The sequence below is a fragment of the Diuraphis noxia genome, unplaced genomic scaffold, assembly GCF_037042655.1.
Source record: "Diuraphis noxia isolate RWA-SAM2 unplaced genomic scaffold, SU_Dnox_SAM2 contig0002, whole genome shotgun sequence".
Lineage (NCBI taxonomy): Eukaryota > Metazoa > Arthropoda > Insecta > Hemiptera > Aphididae > Diuraphis > Diuraphis noxia.
In genome coordinates, this window is record NW_028301712.1 from 68,807,279 (window position 1) to 68,830,668 (window position 23,390).

Sequence of the window (23,390 nt, forward strand, 5' to 3'; positions counted from 1 at the left end):
TCTGTTGTTACCAACTGTTTAGTTAATCTGTCCTTCAATATTAATTATTATTCATTTAGTATTTAGTATTTACTATTTTTTTTAATTTTGAAACATTATGTTTAATATTTATTTTACATTTATAACGGTAATAATATTAACCTAATTAATAGTAATATTACTAATTATAGTTACAGGATTACTCTACAAACTCAACTTGTTCAATTTATTATGCATTAACTGAACCTCTAAAATTTAAAATTAGATAATTTATTTTCAATTGAAGGGACTGAGGGAGTATATACCTAAGATGGAATTGATCCCATTCAATTAAATAAGTAAATAACATTTACAGATGAAATTCAAAATTGTACCTACATATCTATTTTAATATATTATTTCGGAATACTTTTGAATTGTCTATCTATTTCTCACGAAACAAAGTCTGAAAGTCTGAATTATAGCGTAGGTAGTAGACACATATTTCGTGTATATTTAATGTTGTGATTCTAATAGAATAAAGACCACATATGTTATATTAAAGTAGTCGCTACTTAAAAATATACACACAATATAATAACTAATAGCAATAATTTTATTATAGAGAACTTGATGCGAATGATACGACTGCAACCATAGCACAAGATTGTTGAGGCCTATGGCAGTATGGCCGATGTCCCACATCATCCATAATATGGATGTATAGGTACATTCCTAATATAATAATTTCCAAAATATAAGTGAAAAATCTAAAATTCTTAATTCTATGATTAACAATAGTTGAGGATGTTGAGATGTTCTCCACTTAGTAAAACAATAATTTAAAAAATACTGAAACTAGGTATAGGCTATATAGCGTTAAATTAGATTTCCAATGTGCCTTATTACTGACATTACTATAATAGACCTGTTGAAAATTAAATAAATTTAAAATATAACGTTCTGTAATAACGTTAATCGCATTCGATGTACCTACTTATTAAAATACCATAAAAATCATACCTTATCGATATTTTAATATTTAGAAATTATTATTAATTATCGTGCATAGAATATAATAATATACGTCAGTATTCAATATATATTAATATTATATTAATAAAATTATATTATTAGCATCGGTGATTAATATTTCTTAAATCACAATTAAATAGGTACCTAACTAAAATCATTAGAGGAAAATTTCATTGTAATTTTTTCATTTTTGTTTCAATATTCATATAATCTTATCGAAATATTAACCTTCAATGTGTACTTGACAGTTTAAATCACTGTAAAAAAAAAAAAATGTATAAAAAACTTTTTGTATTTTTCAGCTTTTTGACCAAGAAAAAAATTGATCCAACCTCCCTCTAGCAAATCTATAAAATTCTTTCTACATCACTAATTTTTCGGATAAACTTTATATCTATTCATATTATATAACATAATAATATATACTGAATTCCAAACGTGAACGCGAAAACGTTAGTGTAAGTGTAGTATATAATATTTTTATTATTATTATATATTTTTTTTTTTGGTGGGGGATGTCGATTATACATTTTACCGATTTTACTCTATAAAAACATATCTTATTATTTTCCTGAAATTCCAGGGGTTGGAGTGAACCCTTAATACCCTCTTGTGTACGGGCCTGTGGTATGTACACATTATACATTATTAATTATTAAAAACAAATTTTACTAGTAATTTGTTTGGTATTTACATTGAATTTGTTAAATCTTAAAATAATATAATGTGATTCACACACAACGAGAGTCCAAATTAATCCTTAATGTGTATTGTTATTTAAGCGCGTACGTGAAGAGAATTGTGACAATGTTTTTTAAATATTTTACTGTTATAGGTCAGGTTAGGTTAGGTATCAGTGGTATAAAAAAAGCTTATCTGAAAAAATTTATAAATCGTATGACTATAATGATTTTGTGATATTTTAAACTTGGTCTAAAGGTACAGACTCGCGAGAAGCGCGACCTCTCACGGTTCGATGTCAGTGAATACGAAAGCATCGCAATCGCGACAGATAGCGCTTTCGAGAGACACGAACGGTACGGACCTGATTCTCGACAGACTAAGGGTCACTGGCACCAGGTCCTAATCGCTAGTCCTGTGGCCGGAGCTGCTGTGGTGTTGGCTTTAATGTGTGGCCGTATTCGGAGGTTCAAGAGTTTGGAGGTGACTCGCGAGGGTCATGTGCTGTCTCGCTTGGACGGGAATACTCCGTGGTCGTGATCCCGGATACAGTCACTTAACCACTGCCGGAATTCGTACAAGGTGGTCCGTACGGTCGCTTCCAACGGTGGAGGTTTGATTGTGCGGATCCTCAACCTAACCGATAATCTCGTCCGGAGAACGGACTTGATTAAGCGTGTGTCCGGAGATTGGTGTTGTCTGAGGGTCGTGGAGTGCGGTATCGTTGGGCATTCCAAGTCCCACGGTACTATCAACCCAGGCTCCTTTAATACTAATACTCGGATACGCGCGTGGTGGTTAAATCCCCCCCAAACGTCGACACCCGGTTGAGTCACTTCAGTTGGCTCCGCGTCGGTTCGTCCGATTCGTGGCTACGTGTGTACCGCTGTCGGGTGGTCGGCGACAGAGCAAAATCCATTAGCGCCTCGGTAACGCTGTTGCAGTCAAGTTTTACTGCATTAGCATCCGGCGAGGCGTACACATATGAAACTAAAGTTAATATAACTGACATCTGAAGTACCAAGAATGTGCTTACTGTACGGGATTTCGTTACATTACTAAAATTGAAATTTATTAGTAGTGACGTAAAATATGAACAACAAATAACATTAAAACACACTTAACATGCATTTTAAAACCTTCATTAAGACCACACTTATAAAGAATAATAAAAAAATAAACAGAGTTGAGCAAGATACTCAAAAAGCAGTATTGAGATACTCGTTAATCGATACCATTGAATAAAATTAGTCACAGACTTTTTTAAAAATGACTAACCAATAACCATGTAATATATTAATAATAAAACAAGATTCAATTCAATGTACAATCCACCAATATATTATAATATCCAATACCATATTATGATTTATCGGTAACAGATTGAAAAATAATTTCCAATAGCCTAGAGAAAATCACCTGTGACTAGTAAAGTTGTATATTATATTTATTATTATTTTTTTTTTTGTGGGGGGGGGGGGGTTGAGGCATCGACAGCAAGGGTAATTAGCCTATGAAACTGTGTGGAAGAGAACTGTTGGTTGGAACACGTGGGTGAGGATATTTATTATTTATTTTTAGAGTAAAAAGCAGAATTTTATCGCATTAACGTATTGCAATACAAGATACTCAATATTTCATGTATAAGGATTGAGATACAAGAAACAATTGTATCTTAGATACTGTCCAAGCCTGTATGTATGACTCATAATAACACATATTAATTTATGCATAAAATCGAAGATGAACCCTTTTACATTCCATTCTCACATATTAGGAATTCCTACTTCAAATATAGTTTTTAAACATTTTCTTTCTATTACAAGAATTAACTAATGTAGTTAAATAGTATAAAATACACATTATATACCTAAATTAAGCTATTGTAACAATTGAATAGAAAATACAATGTTTACTTTAAATTAATACTCGAAAGTACAATAATGTAAACACAATTTTATAACATTTAAACACCATAAACATAAGAACAATAAATAATTTATTAATTTAAGCTCTGATTTTTAAGTAAATTAAAAATCATTGATGAATTAAAAATGTTGTACTTTAGAAGATTTTAAAATAACTGAGTAAGGCATTGAATACATTAAAAACAAAAAATAATAGAATGTAACCAACAATAACTGAGATCTTTGTTCATGGTTATGACATTTATTAATTATTAGTGATAATTAGAAAACAAATCAAATATATAAAATAAATTACTAAAATCTAATAGAAAATAATAGGCAATACTGTTTTAAAACAGTCTAGGTATTATAATTTCAAATATTTTCTAAAAAAAATAATTTGATAATCAATGTCTGAATAATTGAATCCATAAATATAATTTAATAACAATGTCAAATACAATATCAATATTTAAGAATAAAAATAACACATTTAGAAAGACATTTACAGTGATATTCTGTCCAGATACATGTCTTATAAAACTAGAGATATCTTATTGATTATTCAGAGCTATTTAAGCAATACATTTTTATTACACAAAATAAATTATATATGGTTATTGGTCAGTGGTGCCATTTACTTCTTTGAGATGCTGCGTCTGTTAGAGGAACGTAGATTACATCCATCAGCTTTTTCCTGGATACTGAACCATCTAATTTTTTATCAATCACTTCCAACACTTGGTCTCCATTATGTGGCCCGATTGGTAATACAAGACGCCCACCAGGTTTTAATTGATCAATTAACTAATGAAATACAACACATAATTAAGAATAAAATAATATATTTAAATCTTCTTCTTAGTTAAAACATGAACATTTTATAAATATATTAGCTTTCAGCATGGTATGAGTAAACTATATTGACACACAGTAATTCATTAAAAAAGTAAAATTTAAAAATGACAAAAAAACTAATTAATAATAATAGATATATCATTAGAAGGATGTTGTAGGCCACAGATTCCCAAACTTTTCAACTATGGGGCATTTTTTAAGCAGTGTTTCCTAGTGGCACCCAAAGAAAGTTTACTATTTTTAATAAGCTTTTAGTAGGAATACTATGATACCTCTACAATTAAACAACAAGATATTTACAACTAGTACAAATAAAATATCCAACAATATTAGTATTACTAAAGTAAACAGATAATAAATAATAAACATTAAGTTTTGTCTGCCTGTGTTTCATGAAGCATATTACACATGATGTGTATACAGAAGTAAGAATAATAAGGTAATTATTAATAATTGAACAATAGTAGGTTTTAATAGAAGTATGGAAAATATTATTATTTATTACTTTTTTAATTTCAAATGCATTTTAAGTATCAATGATATTATGAAACTAAAGTATTAATTTATTGTTAAATTTTCATTATAATACATTAATTATAATTATATATTACAATAATTTGTTTTAGGTACCATACATTAAAAATAATTGTAAGTCTTAAGTCACATAATAAGCAAATAATCTGGTTAAAAATTTAATTCAAACCCGGATTAGGATATCTGGAAAATTCAGATAATTCAGATACTTGGATTTAAAGCTCACCTCTAATCAGAACTTAAATCTATGATCTTATATAATATTCTTTCTTATATTATTATGATTAAGAAGATATTATATCTGTGTTATCTCCATCTTACAAGTGGGTAACATAGAAAATTTTAAGCTCAGCAGATCACGTTATAAGTATTTTAAGATGCACAAAATATTCACAATTTTAAAATATTTGTAACTCGCTTCAAAATTAAAATATGGTAAAAAGCTCATGATGTCGTCTAAATAATACTCTTATCTGTAAATTTTAAAAGAGGTGAATCCATTCAATTTTTTAACTAACGGAGCTAAATGTGATCTACTGAATGTAAAATTTGTTATGATACCCACTTGTAAGATGGAGATAACAAATGCGGATATTACATCATCTTAATATTGTTAATTAATCACTAAGCCGGAGTTAATAAATGTAAAGTATGGTAATTCCATAATACGAGTCCCAGAGTCTACTTTTTACAGTTGTATCAATAATTATTATCACGCCCCAAGAGGAATGCAATTAAAATATTGGAGTCATAATAAATATAAAAAATGTTTATACATCAATATAATTTGTTACAAACATTATTTTAGGCGCAAAAAGTGTAATTATAATCATAAAAGAGTAACCTTACCAATTTATATTATAAGTAAAATAGTAGTTAATAATTACTTGTCTTTTAAGTGTATATCAAAAAAAAAAGATGTACATTTATAGACTCAAAAACTAAAATATGAAAATACCTGTTATACTTTTATAAGTTTCAAAAAAAATAAAAGGAGAAGCACAAACACTGGTACCAAACAGTAATTGCAATCAGAAATCTAATATTTTAGGGTGTGTTTATTTTACAATTACAACAGTTTTCAACAAATAGATAATAGCAGTTGTTAATACTCATTAGTTATGATTGTTATTTGTTATTGGAATATTTACCGGTTGCGGAATTTTTTCAGCAGCAGCTCCAACATGTATTGCATTATATGGCGCATATTTTTCTAATCCTAGTCGTCCATCTCCAGCTGTAACATTAATATACTTTTATTAAATTCATAAAAACTAAATTAAATGCATTCTGATATTTTACTTTCTAATATCACTCTCTGGGAATTCAATAGTTCTGGATTATCTTTTTTAACATTTTCTAAAGATTTTTCAACAAGTTCAGGAATATGATCAATGCCAACAGCTTTACCATTTTCTCCTAACATTGTAGCCATACAAGCAGTTAAATATCCAGATCCAGAACCAATATCTAAGGCTCGTTCCCCTTCTACTAATTGATCTTTCAAAAGTTCCAAAGCGTATGCATGCTAAAATTATACAATATATCAAGTTACTTAAATAGATATACACAACATTTAACATATTATTTTAAATTACTTCTACAACTATAAGTTTATATAATGTAGAATAATATACTATATATTAATATATTTTATACATCATAAGATGTTCTTGCATCGATAAATTCCGTTTCTTTTAATACTAAAATAAATATATGGATAGCTTGCTTGACCTTTATTGAGGGGATTGTTGAAAGTGATATGAAAAATTTCAATATTCTTTCAGAGTTATTTAACATTTAATTTAAATACACATTATATTATGTCTTATATAATACCATATGAGGTGCACTGATTGTAACTCCATAGCCGATACTTTGTGGTTGATCTAAATATGGTGATGTTGACACATAATTTCCCCTATCAACAGCTTTCATTATTTTTTCTACTTTATCACTTTTAATAATATTGTTAGCTGAAAAAATGAAAATGTTAAGACATAATTAATATTTGTAGGTAAGTGAATAATATGCAATACTAAAACTCTATCTAGAATGAGGGTATATAAATGTCCATATGAACTGATAATAGATGGGAGCATTGTGGCGTGTTTTTATCTAGAGCTTTGTGTAATATTATTTTAAATAGAATAAAGTAGGGTAACTAATTAAGTTTTTAAAATATTTTAAAAAACTCTATAGTTATTTAATCCAATCAATAATACCAGTATTTCAACCAAGAACTGTTATAACTATAATACCCTGTTAATTGATTCGTTTAAATTCTAAGATGAGACTGGTCATAAATTTAAGAAATTATAGTTCAATTTTTTTTAAATTTAAAAATTCAAAATACATATAAGTATTATGTTCTATGTATTAAGAGTATGTATACTTTAAATGATGAATGATAATATATGTACAAAATACATAAAATAATTAAAAATAAATCAAGGCAATTTTGTTGGTATGCTAAATTGAATTAAAATTACTGGAACCATCAATAAGTAATAATATTATAATTTATGATAACTACCTATTTACCTCGTAAGTTTTGTACAAGTTCAACATTATTTCTACCATGAGATCTCCACGCCATTTGGAACTCTTTTGTATTTTAATATTCCTAGTTCCAGATGCTAGTATCAGAGTGTTCAGTGTCTGTGTGTATTACGTTTTAGTCTGTAAAACTGTAAAATAGTTATAAGATATGGTGTAACTTTTTGGGCCGTTTACTTACTAATGAGACATAGATTTATTTTTCCTATGCACAATGCATGATAAATAAGGATTGTTGATTATAAATTGTTATGTTTGATGCAACACAGCGCTATGTGTGCTAATATCTAATGCAGTATGCACTAATGTCTAACGTAACATTAATATTATTAATTATTATTAATTATACTAGAATTAGTAGATGTAGAGTACTAGAGTAGGAATCCTTACATAGTTACAATAGTTACATTAAAGTCATAGATAAGTATTTAAGTTTTTAACATGATGTCACGACTCACGAATTGACAATTTTGAATTTATAAATCATAGAGATCTGAGATTCTGAAACACCGATACCTATGTGCTTGTTTAAGATAGAATGGTTGAGCGACGATTCGTACAATACAATCCCACGACCCACGGGCCACGGTACATTACGGCGGAAAAGTTTCTTATCAAATAAATGTTTTTACTCACTGGATACTAGCGCTTCCAGTGCCAATATGGCCTATCACTAAAATGTTGGCACCAAAAACAATAATCCCAGACGACATTTTACTCATTTTAGTATTTTACTATTTAGTATTTACAAATAAGGCTAAATAAGCCATACCACAAAATAGAAAATAATATATAGAATTTTATTCTGTATGACTGTTAATATACTACAGTATATAGCAATAGTCCTTGCAATAGTCATGCACATAAACAGCGATAAAGGATGCAGATGCTGGTATTAGATTAATAGATTGGAAAGCTATTAAATTACGTGCCAACTAATGCCTCAATTCCGGTGGCGGAAAAATTGTGTGGAGCCAAATTATTTTATCCACAGAGTTTAAGTTATCACGTATTATTTATGATCAGTATATTTTGATAAGATATTTCATAATAATAATATTGAATTGATTAGAATAATTATTAAATAATTAATAATTATAACATTTAGAGTATACCAGTATACACATTTCTTAATAATATAATAATTTATATTATTAATTATTACCTTATTTTACTGTTTTTTTTAGTCATATACTTAGTATACTTGGCCAAAACTTGCTTAACTTTGAATAAAACTGATCCAAATTTAATATTTATGACCAAAAATTCCCAATTTATTAAAAATACATTTTCTTATGTCAAAATGGAAAAGAGGATCTCATAGTTTATCGATCGACTTTTAAAGATACACATTATTATATTATTTTTTTAATTGCACCAATACATGCATTCGTTTCTGCATCCAATTTTGAAACTGTTCCTCTTACAAAAAACAATAAATCGAAAGAGGAAAAATGGCACTACAAAAAAGGATTTTCAATAAAAACAATTTTTGACTTACTACCTATTACATTTACATTTTTTTATTTTAATATTGAATATGACTCAGTACAGTAAATTTATTTTACTTTTAATTTCATTTGATTAATTTTTACAATTTTACATTTAATTTTTTTAAATATGGGGTGTAATGATGGATCGCTTCCGCGTAGTACACCCTGGGCAACGTCAATGACCTATGACTAGTTAATTTGACGGCAAAATATCTATCAAACGACAAACTGTGTAATAATAAAATATATTATAATATTATGTATTAATAATTTACAACTATATTGTGTTTAAATAAAATTTTATAGTATGTTATATGTATTCGTAATTTTAAACAACAATATTGTGTTTCTATAAAATCCACGATTTAAGATAGTAATAATAGATACTATCTTAAATCGTGATAAAATCCAAAATACCTATCTTATCAAATAATCTTATCAAAATATACTGATAATAAGCAATACGTGACAACTCTGATGGATAAAATAATTTGGCTCCACCATTGACATATTATTAATAAATTTATTAATATGTCTATGGGCTCCACACAAATTTTCTGCACCGGAATTGAGGCATTTGTTGGCACGTTATTAAATGCCAATATAAAATTGACATTTGTTAAAAAATATTACATTGTAAAGTTCAATCATAAAGTATTATGAAGTAGGTACTAGGTATATACTATATACTAATAATTAATTATTATAATATAGTCACAATATAATCACTCTGTTCTGTGATATAGTATTAATTATTATTATTTAATAAATTTATAAAATATCAAGAGTATCGTGGTAATTTAGTAGATCCGAGATCGCGCCACGGGGCAGTGAGTTTTTCATATTTTTGATAAGAAACTCTACCGCCGAAATATTATCAGACCTCGTCACTTAACCATTCCATCTTAAATCGTGTTTCCAGCTTAGATAATATATTATCTAAGATTTCCAGTCCTGTTTATCTTAATCCGTGTGTGTGAGACATGTGGTAATGTTTGTTATCCGTTAAAATTAAAACTTAAGTTTAATTTTTAATATTCTATTTACTCAATTCGTTGATTCAGTATTAATTATTACTATTTAGTATTTACCAATTCACTCGATTCAATAATCAGTTGAGACTTAGTGTTTTGAGAGTATGAGCATCAGCAATTTAAATCTTTAAACATTCTGCTTGTGTCCACCTCTATTTTTGAGTAATCAATCGTGATCAAACACATCGTAGATTTGTAAGTTATTTCTTAAGAAATTTGTTATATACCTTTTAAGTATAAAACCTACATAATGTGAAATCTATAACATTTGAAAATTGTCTGAATAACCTATTTAAAATGATGTTTGTTATGTGCAGTTAAATATAATTCTAATTCTATCAATGATTCTTATTCAAATCTCTATTACAATAATTTTCATCAATATTTCTGTGGTGCTGTTAAAGATCCCTATGAGAATTTCTCCTCCGAGTTTGGTAAAGTTTCATAGAATAATATTTTTATGTAATTTTTATATGTCTTTTACATTATACATATTCTATACAATTACAATTACTATCATTTTAAAAACTTCTTTTATCTATAACTCGTAAAAATACTCTCCAAGTCTTAAAATTTCATGTGGTTACTGAACACCATACCGAATGTGATACACTCAATCATGGCTGTAGTGGCATCAATGTACATTTTAGCTAGTGATTTTCAAAAGTTACGTAGGTATCCATTTCCTACTCTCCAACCTATCACATAAAATATATAATATGCATCACCAGCATAATATTATAGGTCCGAGGCACTGGACAAAATTCATAATATTCTGTACCTTAATTATTCCTAGATTTACTGTCAATTTTTTGCAGTTCAAATGAACATCGGAATGAACCGACTGAGTATAATATTTAGTGTTAAAGGCTTACAGCATAAGTTATTACTAAAAATAAACAATTCACTTAGAATTGAACAATTTGTATTAAAATTGTTTTTATGTTTAGAAAATGTCTACATTAGAATCAATATCAATTCAAGGTATAAGAAGTTATCACCCAGATGAAAAACAAACTTTAAAATTCCATAAACCCCTAACATTGATCTTAGGGCAAAATGGTTGTGGAAAAACTACTATAATTGAGTGTCTTAAATATATTACGTGTTCAGATCTACCTAGAAATGCAAATAAAGGTGGTTTTGTTTGGGATCCAAAACTATCAGATCATCATACTGTAATAAACATGTTTTATTTTTACTTATTTTTTTTTTTTTTTTTTTTGACAGTTAAATATTGTAATTTTATTTGTGTGCCTATATTTAGGTTAAAGGCAATGTAAAACTTTCATTTTATGATACTAAAGATACACGTGTAGTGGTTTCAAAGACTTTGGAATCAACTCAAAAACAATCATCTACGTCTACAAAATCACTCGATCAAACAATTTCTAGAAAAGTTAGTATCTTAAAAATAAATTCGCTTATATTAGAATAATAATATAAAAATAAAAATATCTTCTTTTGAAAGTGAAGAATATGTTTATGCCACTGATTACAAATTGAACAATATTTATAAATTGTTCTTGAGGTGATCATGGACACTCACTGTTAAGTTTTTCAGTTACAAAAGTAGATTACATGTTTGATAAATATTCAATTTAATATGTGTGCATTAAAGTATTAAGCGACATTGATGTGTTTTGTTTTTTGGAGGGGTGGACAGGATAGGTCAACTCATAAATTAGTAATGATCAATTTTATATTGAATTTAAATTAATATAAAGATCTTTGTAATGATAAACAAACGTTTTGTTTTAGTTAAAATATCTGATCTACAGATGGTTTGTTCTGACAACTATTTAAGTAGAATAATCGGCCCCTGGGATAATATGTAGTCATAGGACATTTGATCTCTCAATATTTCAAATCATCGATTAAATTTAAATTAAAATAATTTTTTTTTTTAATGTATAATTTCCATATCATTATTAAATTTAAATTAATTTCAATAATATATTATTTTCATTTTCTTTGGTACATTTATATTCTATAACTTTATTTATCAATGTAGATTATTTGCACATCTATAAAAACTCAATGAAAATATATTTGTTTAAGTGTCTAATTCTTATAATATTTTTAAATTTATTATTAAATCCTTCTTACACATAATTGATTCAACCATAACAAATTGTTCTCCAATATTCTAAAGTCTTAAATAAATTCAGAAAATGAAATTTCTATACTTTGTCCGAAAATGTGTCACTGGCCAACCAAAATTAAGTTTTCTGTGCATCCCTACACAACATCCTGCTATAAATGACTTGTGTTGTTATCAGATTGACGCAGAAAGAATACCTAAAATTGGCATGTTATATTGTTGATCAGAGTATAGAAAACCATCATGGCTAGTAGTACTACATTGCTCCACTCAGAACCTAAAATATAGGTATATAAAAAAAAATACTAGAGAACCAAACATCCTATTACTCACGGGGGCCAAATTTCCTACCTTAATAATTTATTTGTTGAAACGTCTGCAATAATTCCATTGTATTTTGTAATTATTTGATTGATTTCATTGATTATTTATGTTACATATACATCTAGGGGCAGAGTACTTCACACAAATGTGCTGATGTTGATGATGTCATGTGTACTTATTTGGGTGTATCAAAATCAATCTTAAAAGATGTTGTTTTTTGTCATCAAGAAGACTCTAACTGGTATGTTTAAAATGTACACAGTATTAATGAAATGAGGCTTAACATAGCTAAATGCTAATGCCATAATTTTTTATGCATTGGTTAATAAAAAAAAAATCCATATAAATAAAATAAATAATTTAAAATCAAATGTTTATTTCAGGCCTTTAGACGAAGATAAGAAGGTAAAAGAAAAATTTGATTCAATTTTTGATGTTGGAAAATATGACAAATGTATCAAACAAATTCAAACAGAAATAAAGGCTACTCATGGAGGTAAAATTTAACTTAAATCACTGTTTGTGTTACGTCAAAGTTTGTAAATGTTAACCATATGGTTACATTGGTTAAGTATAGGCCATTGAGTTCAGTATACATGTATTCAAAACTGAGTGATTGATTTCATTACTGTGTTGTGTTCACTTAGAAGATTCCAAATTTTTAGTATGGCTTTTTTTTATCAATTTTTTGCTTATAATGTAACAAAGATCTACTATGAAATGATCAGATAATAGTAGACGCTAAGTTCATTAATTAAATCTTTATTAAACACTTCAAAAAAATTATTTCCAAGAGTGTAATATAGACTTTTTCTTTATATTAGATTCTATATTATTTTATGTAATATAAATGATTTTTGGTTAACTTTTTTGATATACTTATTTAATAGGTATTATATAACTACTTATCAGTAATAATTTATATAATTTATATTTTCTTCTGCATTTACCTGGTATTATCTAATAATCAGTATATATATTAATGTATACTTCAAAATTATGCTAGTACTATTACTTAACTATTTATAAAAAATGTTTCTAGATAAAAGAGCATGCAACAATAATATACAACATTTTTGGAAATATCGAGAAGAAGCACGAAACAAAAGAGCTACCCTTGAAAGTAAAAAATGTAGTTTTGAAGAATTGCAGGAGAAACTGGAGAGTATCGAAAAAGAAATGAATCCATTAGAAGTCAGATTCCAAGAAATTTTGAAAACAGAAGAAAATTTTTTTTCTCTTAAAAATAAATTATTGACATCTGAAGGAAATTTGAACTCTATTAGATTAGCTATAAAGGATTTGAAATCATTGATTAAGCTAGAGTTTAAAGGAAATGATTCTGATCTTGATGAAGAGCTAGAAAATTTTAATAATAATTTGCTGTAAGTTATTTGAAAAACTATACAGGGTGTCTCGTGAGGATTTACCCATTGCGATATCCCCCGAAATAGTGGTGATATCAAAATTCTGATTTTGTAATAAGACTCACAGAGATAAGAACAACGATTATTTCATATTTTAATTTATTTTAATGTCTTGGTAAAAAAGTTAAAAAATATATTTTTATATTTAATTATTTCCAAAAAAGTTAAAGAAAGCCATTTTGTAGAGTTTATTTTTCTGAAAATATTGACTTTTCAAAATTTTATTTTCATTAATTTTCTGATTTTTAATATTTTTTTTAGTTTTGAGAAAAATTGCGAATTATTTAACACTTATATTGTTATCAAACATGTGACCCACCGCGCCGCGCGCATTCCCATACGGCCGGCCGAATACTTACCGTTTTCCTAATAGTTATAAATTAAAATCATAATTAAAAATCATATTTTTAATATTTCTTCAAAACTAGAAAAAATATTAAAAATCAGGAAATTAATGAAAATAAAATTTTGAAACGTCAATATTTTCAGAAAAATAAACTCTATAAAATGGCTATCATTAATTTTGTTGGAAATAATTAAATAAAAAAATATATTTTTTAAATTTTTTACAAAAACGTTAAAATAAATTAATAAATGAAAAGGCGGGTAAGTGGGTATTGCTCTGCTGTACATTAGGGGGTGGGGTGGACCTCTGACTAGGGTAGGTTAAATTTGAATGCAATGATAGGTATCATTGTATACGAAAAACGATTCTGAACGGAGACGGCTTATCTGTCTAGGCTCTAGGATATATTATAGATTATTTAAAATTTTCAAATCTTAGATTTAAAAAGAAAATTATTTATGAATTTCTAGTTTAAAATAATTTGCAAATTTTCGTGATTTTTACGTATGTTGTCAAAATTTAAATTTAAATGCTTGTAAAAAAAAAAATGTGACTATGCATTTATTTTATTTTTCAACTGCTATTGTAAAAATATTTTAGAAGCCTTGTATTCAATTTTCAAATCTTAGATATAAAAGGAAAATTTTTTATGAATTTCTAGGATAAAATAATTTACGAATTTTCGTGATTTTTACGTATGTTGTCAAAATTATAATTTGAATGCTTGTAAAAAAAAAATTTTGGCTATATATTTCTTTTATTTTTCAACTGCTATTATAAAAATATATTATGAGCCTTGTATTAAATTCTCAAATCTTAGAATTAAAAAGAAAAACTTTTATGAATTTCTATCTAAGATAATTTGAACATTGCTGTAATTTTTAGTATTAAGTCAATATTTGAACTTTAAATGCTAATAAAAAAAAAATTGTGCTCATGTATTCTTATAATTTTTTAATCAATATAAGAATAACTTATGAGGAACTTCGTTTTACATTTTCAAGTATTTTGATAGGGCCATAAAAATTTTATCGACACTTCAAAAAAAATTGAAAATTTCAGTTGTCTATAAATACCTCAAAAAAAGTCAAAATATTTAGAAAATTAAATCATGTAAAGAAAATTCCAATCTAAATAACTGGTAAAATGTTCAAGCATCTACGACTAATACTTTTTGAATAACAACAAATGTTTAAAATCGTTTGAGGATAAATCGTTATCGTTAAGCTATTTCGTAAAAATTTGAACTATAAACGCTTATAAAAAAAAAATTGTGACTAACGGTTTTTAATTTTTTTTAGCTACAATAAGAACAACTCATAAGAAACCGTGTATTAAATTTTCAAGTTTTTTTGGTCGTCCAACATTTTTTTACCGGCACTTCAAAAAAAAATTCTCATAAAAATTGAAAATTTCAGTGGTCTATAAATAACTCAAAATTAAACTGTATATATATATCACTAACATAAACATTTGGTGAAAATTTCAAGTATTTATATTGATTAGTTTTTGAATTACAACCATATAAATCGATTTTTTTGAAAACTGTTGGAAAATATTTACTTTTGACCACTATAATGCACCAAGGATATTCACTTTTACATCGGAAATCACCCCCAAAGTTTGAAATTGAAGCATTATTTCGACTAGTTATGCTACACAGACACACACAAAAAAAAAAAAAAAATTGCAAAATCAATACAATCATTACTTCGTTCAGAAACTAATAATAGTAGTTCTTATTCCTGCGAATCTTATTATAAAACCAGAATTTTGATATCTCCATTATTTCGTGAGATATCGCAATGGGTAAATCCTCGCAGGATATCCTGTATGTATTAGATAGAGCTATTGAATAATCTTAAATTAGGCCTGTATGTAACTAAAAAAAATATATTTATAACAAAATTGGGGAAAAAGAAAATGTGTATTAAATAATTATTTTTTTATCAATGATGTCATTTTTATACAGTCTAAAAGAAGAAGAAAAATGTCAATTAAATTGTCTAAAAGATAAAGCAATTACTAATGAAAATAAAATTCAAGAAAATATAAGCAAAGAACAAGTAAATTTAGGAAGATATCAAAGTGAAGAAAAGCAAAATCAAAACAATATAAACAAACAAAATGCAAAAATAATTGAATTAGGAAACGAAATGAAAATTGTTCGTGAGTATCAAATCAATTTATTAGCTTAAGTCATAAAGTTTTAAATAAACATTTATACTAAACCTAATGTATATTAGTGCCAGATATAACAGAATTCAATCGTACAGAAGTGATAAGTGACCTTACAAACAACCTAAATTCTAACAACAGTAAATTAGAGTCTATACAAAAAGAATATAGAGAAAATGAAATCAAGTTACAATCAAATATTGATTCAATGAGAGTAGAAAAGGCTAAGTTAGATCAAGAAATTAAAATAAAAGAAAAACAAATTTGGGAAAATACTTCTGAAATTCAAAAATTTAAAAAAGATATTGAACAAGTAATTTAAATTTGTTGTATAGAATCTTACTAAATGCTGATGTAATAATCTTGATATTGACGTATAATATTAAGGTAAGACATTCAGCCGAAAAATTATCTGATCTACAAAAATTAAAAGTTGATGTTGAAACAAAATTAAATATGCTTCGAGGATCTTTTAATTTAGATGATGTTAAAACAGAAATAAATATGAAAAAGGGAGAGAAATATAAGTAAATTATATCAAATACTGTTAAATACTTCTTATTTATAATAATGTAATCATAATTTTTAAATTTTTATTTAATTTTTTTAATGTACTTAATAGACAAAATATAAAACTAGAAGCTTTAGAAAAAGAAGTACAAAAATTGCAGTTATTAAGTATTGTACAAGCCGAACTTGACACTGTTATATTAAATAAAACTGGAATTAATAATAAGCTCAAAATACTGTAAGTAGATTGTAAAAGTATAAAATGATTGAAAAATTTACTAAATATAAAATGTTTTTGGTTTTGTTCAGTAAAAACAAAGTAAATGATGTGTTAAAAGATTTGCTTGGATTTATACCTCAAGAAAAGCTCAAATTTGAGTTTACGTCATTTTTAGATAAATTAGTGAGTATTTAGTATGAATACATATCCATATACTTATGACTAAATGATTCTAAAATTATTATACAATTTAGTCTGATACAATCAGATGCAATCGAATAAGTATAGCTGAAAAACAAAAACAGTTAACTACACTGGAGGCTAATTATAACCACACTAAAGACAAATTGCGTACAAAACAAATTGAACTTTCTAATGATGAGAATGCTTTAAGTGATATGTGTCAAGATCAAGAATATGAAACAATATTAAAGGAAGTCAATGAAAAAGTAGAAGAATTGCAAGTAAATAGTTTATCTGTTATCCTAACACTTTTTTTCCTAAGGCTATTTTTATTACCTGAATTCATTAATTTCCAAATAATTTTTATTTTTGAAGTACTACAGCATTACTCATAAGTTTGAATTTACTGAGTTAAATCTATTAAAAAAATAAAAAGTTCTAGGTTTAATTAGTAACCTATAAATACAATGTTAACTTATTAATATGTTTTGTTATAATTAATTTCAAATTTCATTTTTATTTTTAATAATACTTTAAAATACATGTATATAATATATATGTTATTTTTATAGGCTCAAAAAGGTTCTGTATCAACTTCTGGTCATCTTTTTAGGCGATACATAAAAAATTTGGAAGCTCAAGATCCTAGTTGTCCATTATGTCATCGATGCTTTGGTTCTGTTGATGAAGTGACTGAATTAATAAATGATGTAAGGTTCATAATAATAATTATTGAAAACTGAACTCATAAGTGTAGATAGTTATTATTTGTTATTTATTATTACAGTTAAATATGAGAGTCCAAAAAATTCCAAATGAATTAGAGACCACAATTGGACAATTAGAAATACTTTTAGAAAAGCAATCAAAACTTCAACAATTAAGACCAACTTATACTCGAATATCAGTTTTAAAACAAACAGAAATACCTAATATAAAGTAAAATTTAATTTAATATTCTTTATTATATATTTGCAAATTAAAAAAAAAATTTTTTTTAGGGACGAACTTGAACGTATAAGTAATAATTTAAGAAAATATCGTGATGAACTAACTAAATTATCAGATGAAAATGGAAAACTAGAAACTAACGAAACAAATGCAAAGAGTATCCAATCTGATATAATAATGATTGATAGTTTTGAAAATGATGTTAAACGATATTTAAAAGAAGAGCAGCGTTTGGCAACAAAAATGAGTGAATCTGGTTCCACTAGAAATCTTCAAGAAGCAATTTCAGAAAAAAATCATTTGAAAACTACTTTAAATGAAATTTGCAATATTTTGGAAAAAAAACAGCATGAATTGAATGAATATTCTGAAAACTTACACAAGTTACAAATGCAACAAAATAAAATAACTAATGATGAATTAAATATAAAGAGTAAAATGCAAGATGAAAAGAGTGTAATAGACAAATTGAAAGATTTACAGAATCTTGAAGCAACATTAAGTTTAGAATTAGACAATGCCAAAGAAACATTAGAACCAGTACAAGAGAAGTTAAAAACATGTATTAATACATTTGAAGAAACTAAAAAACAACAAAGAAGTACAATTGAAAATAAAAGAAAAGAAGTAATAGTATCTTCTATTATAAATTATTAAACATTCTCATTAAAATAATTTATTAATTTATTTTAGATAATTATTCTTGAAAAAAAAATTCAAGAAATTAATAACTTACAATCTTCTATTGATAGTTATGAAAAAAAAGGATGGACTCTACGAATTAAGGAAACTAATAATTTATTGAATAGTTTAATTAAAGAAAAAATGAATTACGTTGAAGAACAGAAAAATTTGCAAAAACAAATTGATGCTATTAATGAATATAATGCCAATCAAGAGGTAATTTAGTTCGCTAATTTCGATAAATATATTATTATTAGTTAATTTTGTTTACTGAAAAAATTTATGCATGAGCTATTCTTTAGCTATCTATAAGGATTGATAAAATAAGCTTTGAACTAGTGATGGGAATTATTCGAATATTCGAAAATTTGAATAGGTCTTTCGTAAATAATTCGAACATTCAAATATCAGTATTTGATGCTGCAATACAATATGTAACGAAAATTATTCGTTTAAGTTTTCGCGCAACACAAAACGTTTGATAATAATATTATATGGCGCATAAAGGTCTGCGAGAAGTGGATTCAAGTCCAGCGATATTTACTATTTGACAGGGCAATCTATTAAAATAAAAATTGTACAAAAAGCTGGAATATCATAATTAAATTATTATTAATAAAAATGTATAAGTTACAAAAAAAAAAAAAATGGTAACTGTGAACAGGTACCTGCAAGATAAGAACTATTTTCGTATTTAGGTTGATTAATCATTGACATATTCGAATATACATTACATTACTACATTAAACACCCTCAAAGTCTCAAGGACTCTATTGATACCACTTTTATTATAAATGGTAGAGTAGTTTTTGAGTCTATTAACTTCAGATAAATCGACATTCATTTTCAGCTATAAAACACAACTATCTCACTAAAAATATGAAAAAATGTAAAATGTAGCGCTAGAAAAGTGTATCTTGGTTAAAGTGTACATTGAAAAATCGATGCCGATGATAAATACCTTACTTTGCGAACTAATTCAACTGAAATGAACTATTTCTGTATGGCAGATTAGATATTGCACTTGGTTAAATCAAAGTGGTCCTTATTACTTTAAATGTTCTTGATAAACAAAAAAAAAATTCAAACTGTTTACATAATTGGTCAAACAAATTTTTGAGGTTATAAGCTACAAATATACATTCAATTCTCATATTAGTATTAAGTTTAATTTCTTTAATCAGAGTTTGCATGAGAAACCAATGGTAACATTTATGTGCAAAAAAATAAAATAAACAATAATATCTTTTATTACTATTATAATCTGTGAGGTGTTATAACTCATAAATATCATATATTTCAACATCCTTGTGTGAGGACTCTTTCTGAACAACTGCGAATTTTTTTTTTGTTAAAACTTTATTTAAAGAGTTACAAATGTTAAAAAAAAATTCGAGTGAAGCCAATCCAATTGTTTTAATTGATTACCAAGAAACAACATTTATGTAAATTTATAATTTTTTTATTCTAAGTAACCAATGATAATCTATAACCAATGGTAACCTAACAAATAAATAAAAACAGATATTCTTTTTTGTGGCCTTCGGCTACCTAATGGGAAAAATATACTATGAACCACTCTCAAAGGTTTTATTGATATATTTTTTACCATAATTATTCAAGTTGTACAAAAGCTTCACTCACTAACTATAACAGAATAACACTCGGGAATCTTTATATGTTACCTATACAATTCTATGTTACTGTACCTTACTGATCTACATAGCTGGATTGATTTTGATGAAATTTTTTGTATAATATCTTTAATTGGGTCCCTGGATGGTTTAGATTCACAGTTGGGTCCAAAGAGGTCTTTAAAGTAAGATTTTTAAATTTGAGTTACGTCCAATGTATGTGTTAAATTTAAATTGAACTATAAATCATTGTTTTCAATAAACGATTCTTTGTGATGAAAGTCTATCAGTCTATATAACTAAGTATTTAATTATAAATATATATATATATTGCTATTTAAGTTATTTATTCCACTATTAGTAATCCAGTATTTAGGAACTTAAAAATAACTCAGTAACTAGGAATTTATACTTTTGGCCTATACAGGGTGATTTTTTTTATCGAAGAACACTCATTATTTAAAAAAGTATTGAATTTTTTCAAAATATTTTTTTACATTGTTTCAAATTGTTTAAAAACAAACGTTTTTATTAAAAAATTATATTTTTAAATATTTTTTATCCTTATAATTTTTTAAGTTTTTTACTTTTTTGAATGACAACATAGAGTTTTAATTTCATATTCCAAAGCAGAATATTTTTCTAAGTATTTTGATTCATAAAAATCGAATTTAGGACGATTAGTTTATGAGTTATAAGTATTTAAAGTTTAGACAAGCGGAGTAGTGGACAAACATTTTGCGGGGTAACCCCATACCACTTCACTCTGCCAATCTAAACTTTAAATACTTATAACTCATAAACTACTTGTCCTAAATGGTACTCGTACCAGAAACCCCCATAAAAGTTCATTACAGTGCCATTTATCGACTATAAAGAGTGTCTTCAGATACAACTAAGATAAAATTATCACTGAGTCTTAAACAAAATTTTTATCAAAAATAAAAATAAAAATGTATTCACATTATTTTACTAAAATATGTTCTCTTAAGGTTAAAAAAATAGACTTAGAAAACAATAAAAAATTGAGACAAAAATCAAAAGAAGAAATTAAATGCTTATCTGAAATAAACAAATTTCATGAAGATGTTGGAACTATGGATGTGGATAGTTTGTTAAATGAAAAAACAAACAACAGGAAAAAAATTCAAGCCTTATTTGTCGAAGTAATATTATTCTGTTTTCTAATAAATATTATCTTAAAAAATCAAACATATCTATTATTTTTTAGAAAAATAAATCTCTTGGTAGAAAACAAGAGCTGGATAATATCATTAAGCATATAACAGAAGAGTTGAAAGCTATTCATTTCAAAAATGCTGAAGACATATACTTACATGAAAAAGTGCAGTTAGAAATATTAAATCGTGTTGAGAAAGATTTAACTAAGTATAACAAAGCTCTTGAATGGGCAATGAATAGGTTTCACAAAGAACGAATGCAAAGTATTAATAGTATTATTAAAAAGTTATGGAGAGATATTTATACTGGCAATGACATTGACTATATTCAAATAAAAACATCTTCTGATGATAAGCCAATACATACCGATACAAGTAATGACATATTATATAAACAATATATATACATAAATTATTATTTTGAAAATAGTTTTACTAACTAAATATTTTTATTTTTCAGTTAAAAAAAGAGTCTTTAACTATAGGGTTATTCAGATAAAAAATGAAGTTGAATTGGATATGCGAGGAAGATGCAGTGCTGGCCAAAAAGTAGAAGTAAACAAATTTTTAATTTTTAATACATGTCTGATTTTTGGTTTTATATTTTTTAGGTTTTGGCATGCTTAATTGTAAGGATGGCATTAGCAGAAACTTTCAGTAAAAATTGTGGTATACTAGCATTAGATGAGCCTACAACAAATTTAGATGAATCTAACATTCAAAGCTTAGCAGAATCATTATCAGAGTATGTTAAATAAACAATAACAGCATTGTTTTAATTTTAATATCTATAATTTATTTTTTTTATCATAAAGAATTATAACACGACGCAGCTCTCAAAAATCATTCCAATTACTCATCATTACTCATGATCCAAATTTCTTACGTAAATTATCTGCCAGAGACATGGTCGATACATACTATGAAGTGAAAAGAAGTAATGAGTAAGTTTATTTATGTATATTCTGTGCATATCACCTATATGTTTTTGTAGTTTTTAAATAAAATAAAATTGTTTTTTTTTAGGGGGATGTCCATTGTATGTGAACAAGATATAAAATACTTACCCTAAACAGATAAGATAGTTAGATTTAAGAAACCTAATGTTTATTATGTTATACTTATTAGTTTTTACTATTAATACTTTTTGGTAATAAGTTAACACTATTTTTTTAGTCATTATAATTTATTTATAAGTACTACATTTTTATTATGATATTGGAATTATTCCATTATTTGTGTATGATGATAAAAGATACAATTCCATCATTTAATTCTCATTATGTTAAGTCTCTTATTAGTATATACCATGGACAGCAGTTTTCTACACTTTGCACTAGGCAAATGTTAACAAGTTGCTGATTATCACACTCTCAGAGCGAATGTAATGGTTGAGTTAAATTTTTAAACAATGATACATTATTGTACACAAAAAAACAAATCTGAGTGATTTTCTGTCAGTTTATATCAATAATTATTTTTGAAATTATGTATATAAAGTAATTTATTTCACTATTATAAGAAAAATAAATAAAAATCTTCATAGTATTGTGGTTGATTATGTTTTCACAGAAAACATTGCATTATAT

At 26.3% G+C, this 23,390-nt stretch overlaps 2 protein-coding genes across 4 annotated transcripts; one reads left to right on the forward strand and one right to left on the reverse strand.

The window, feature by feature from the left end:
- Nucleotides 1-3,823: 3,823 nt before the first annotated feature.
- Pcmt (Protein-L-isoaspartate (D-aspartate) O-methyltransferase) lies at nt 3,824-8,133 on the reverse strand. Of its 3 annotated transcripts, XM_015522697.2 has the most exons (7): nt 7,923-8,131; nt 7,714-7,841; nt 7,518-7,663; nt 6,813-6,949; nt 6,276-6,501; nt 6,125-6,210; nt 3,824-4,388 (listed from the first exon to the last, which is right to left on the reverse strand). In XM_015522697.2, the coding sequence occupies exons 3-7, from the start codon at nt 7,570-7,572 to the stop codon at nt 4,206-4,208; spliced, it is 687 nt and encodes a 228-aa protein (XP_015378183.1). In that variant the 5' UTR covers nt 7,573-7,663; nt 7,714-7,841; nt 7,923-8,131; the 3' UTR covers nt 3,824-4,205. The 3 variants fall into 3 exon arrangements, with proteins under 3 accessions (XP_015378183.1, XP_089075817.1, XP_015378194.1); XM_089219691.1 differs by lacking the exon at nt 7,714-7,841 and having other exon boundaries at nt 7,991-8,133; XM_015522708.2 differs by having other exon boundaries at nt 7,510-7,663; nt 7,714-8,132.
- A 1,806-nt stretch (nt 8,134-9,939) lies between these two features.
- Nucleotides 9,940-23,349, forward strand: rad50 (DNA repair protein rad50). Its single transcript, XM_015523060.2, has 22 exons — nt 9,940-10,254; nt 11,010-11,237; nt 11,327-11,458; nt 12,613-12,728; nt 12,871-12,983; nt 13,530-13,872; nt 16,233-16,429; nt 16,507-16,751; nt 16,826-16,965; nt 17,061-17,186; nt 17,258-17,351; nt 17,423-17,632; nt 17,924-18,061; nt 18,139-18,290; nt 18,353-18,929; nt 18,996-19,202; nt 21,613-21,786; nt 21,852-22,176; nt 22,262-22,350; nt 22,413-22,546; nt 22,617-22,745; nt 22,828-23,349. The coding sequence occupies exons 2-22, from the start codon at nt 11,013-11,015 to the stop codon at nt 22,871-22,873; spliced, it is 3,912 nt and encodes a 1,303-aa protein (XP_015378546.1). The 5' UTR covers nt 9,940-10,254; nt 11,010-11,012; the 3' UTR covers nt 22,874-23,349.
- Nucleotides 23,350-23,390: the final 41 nt, after the last annotated feature.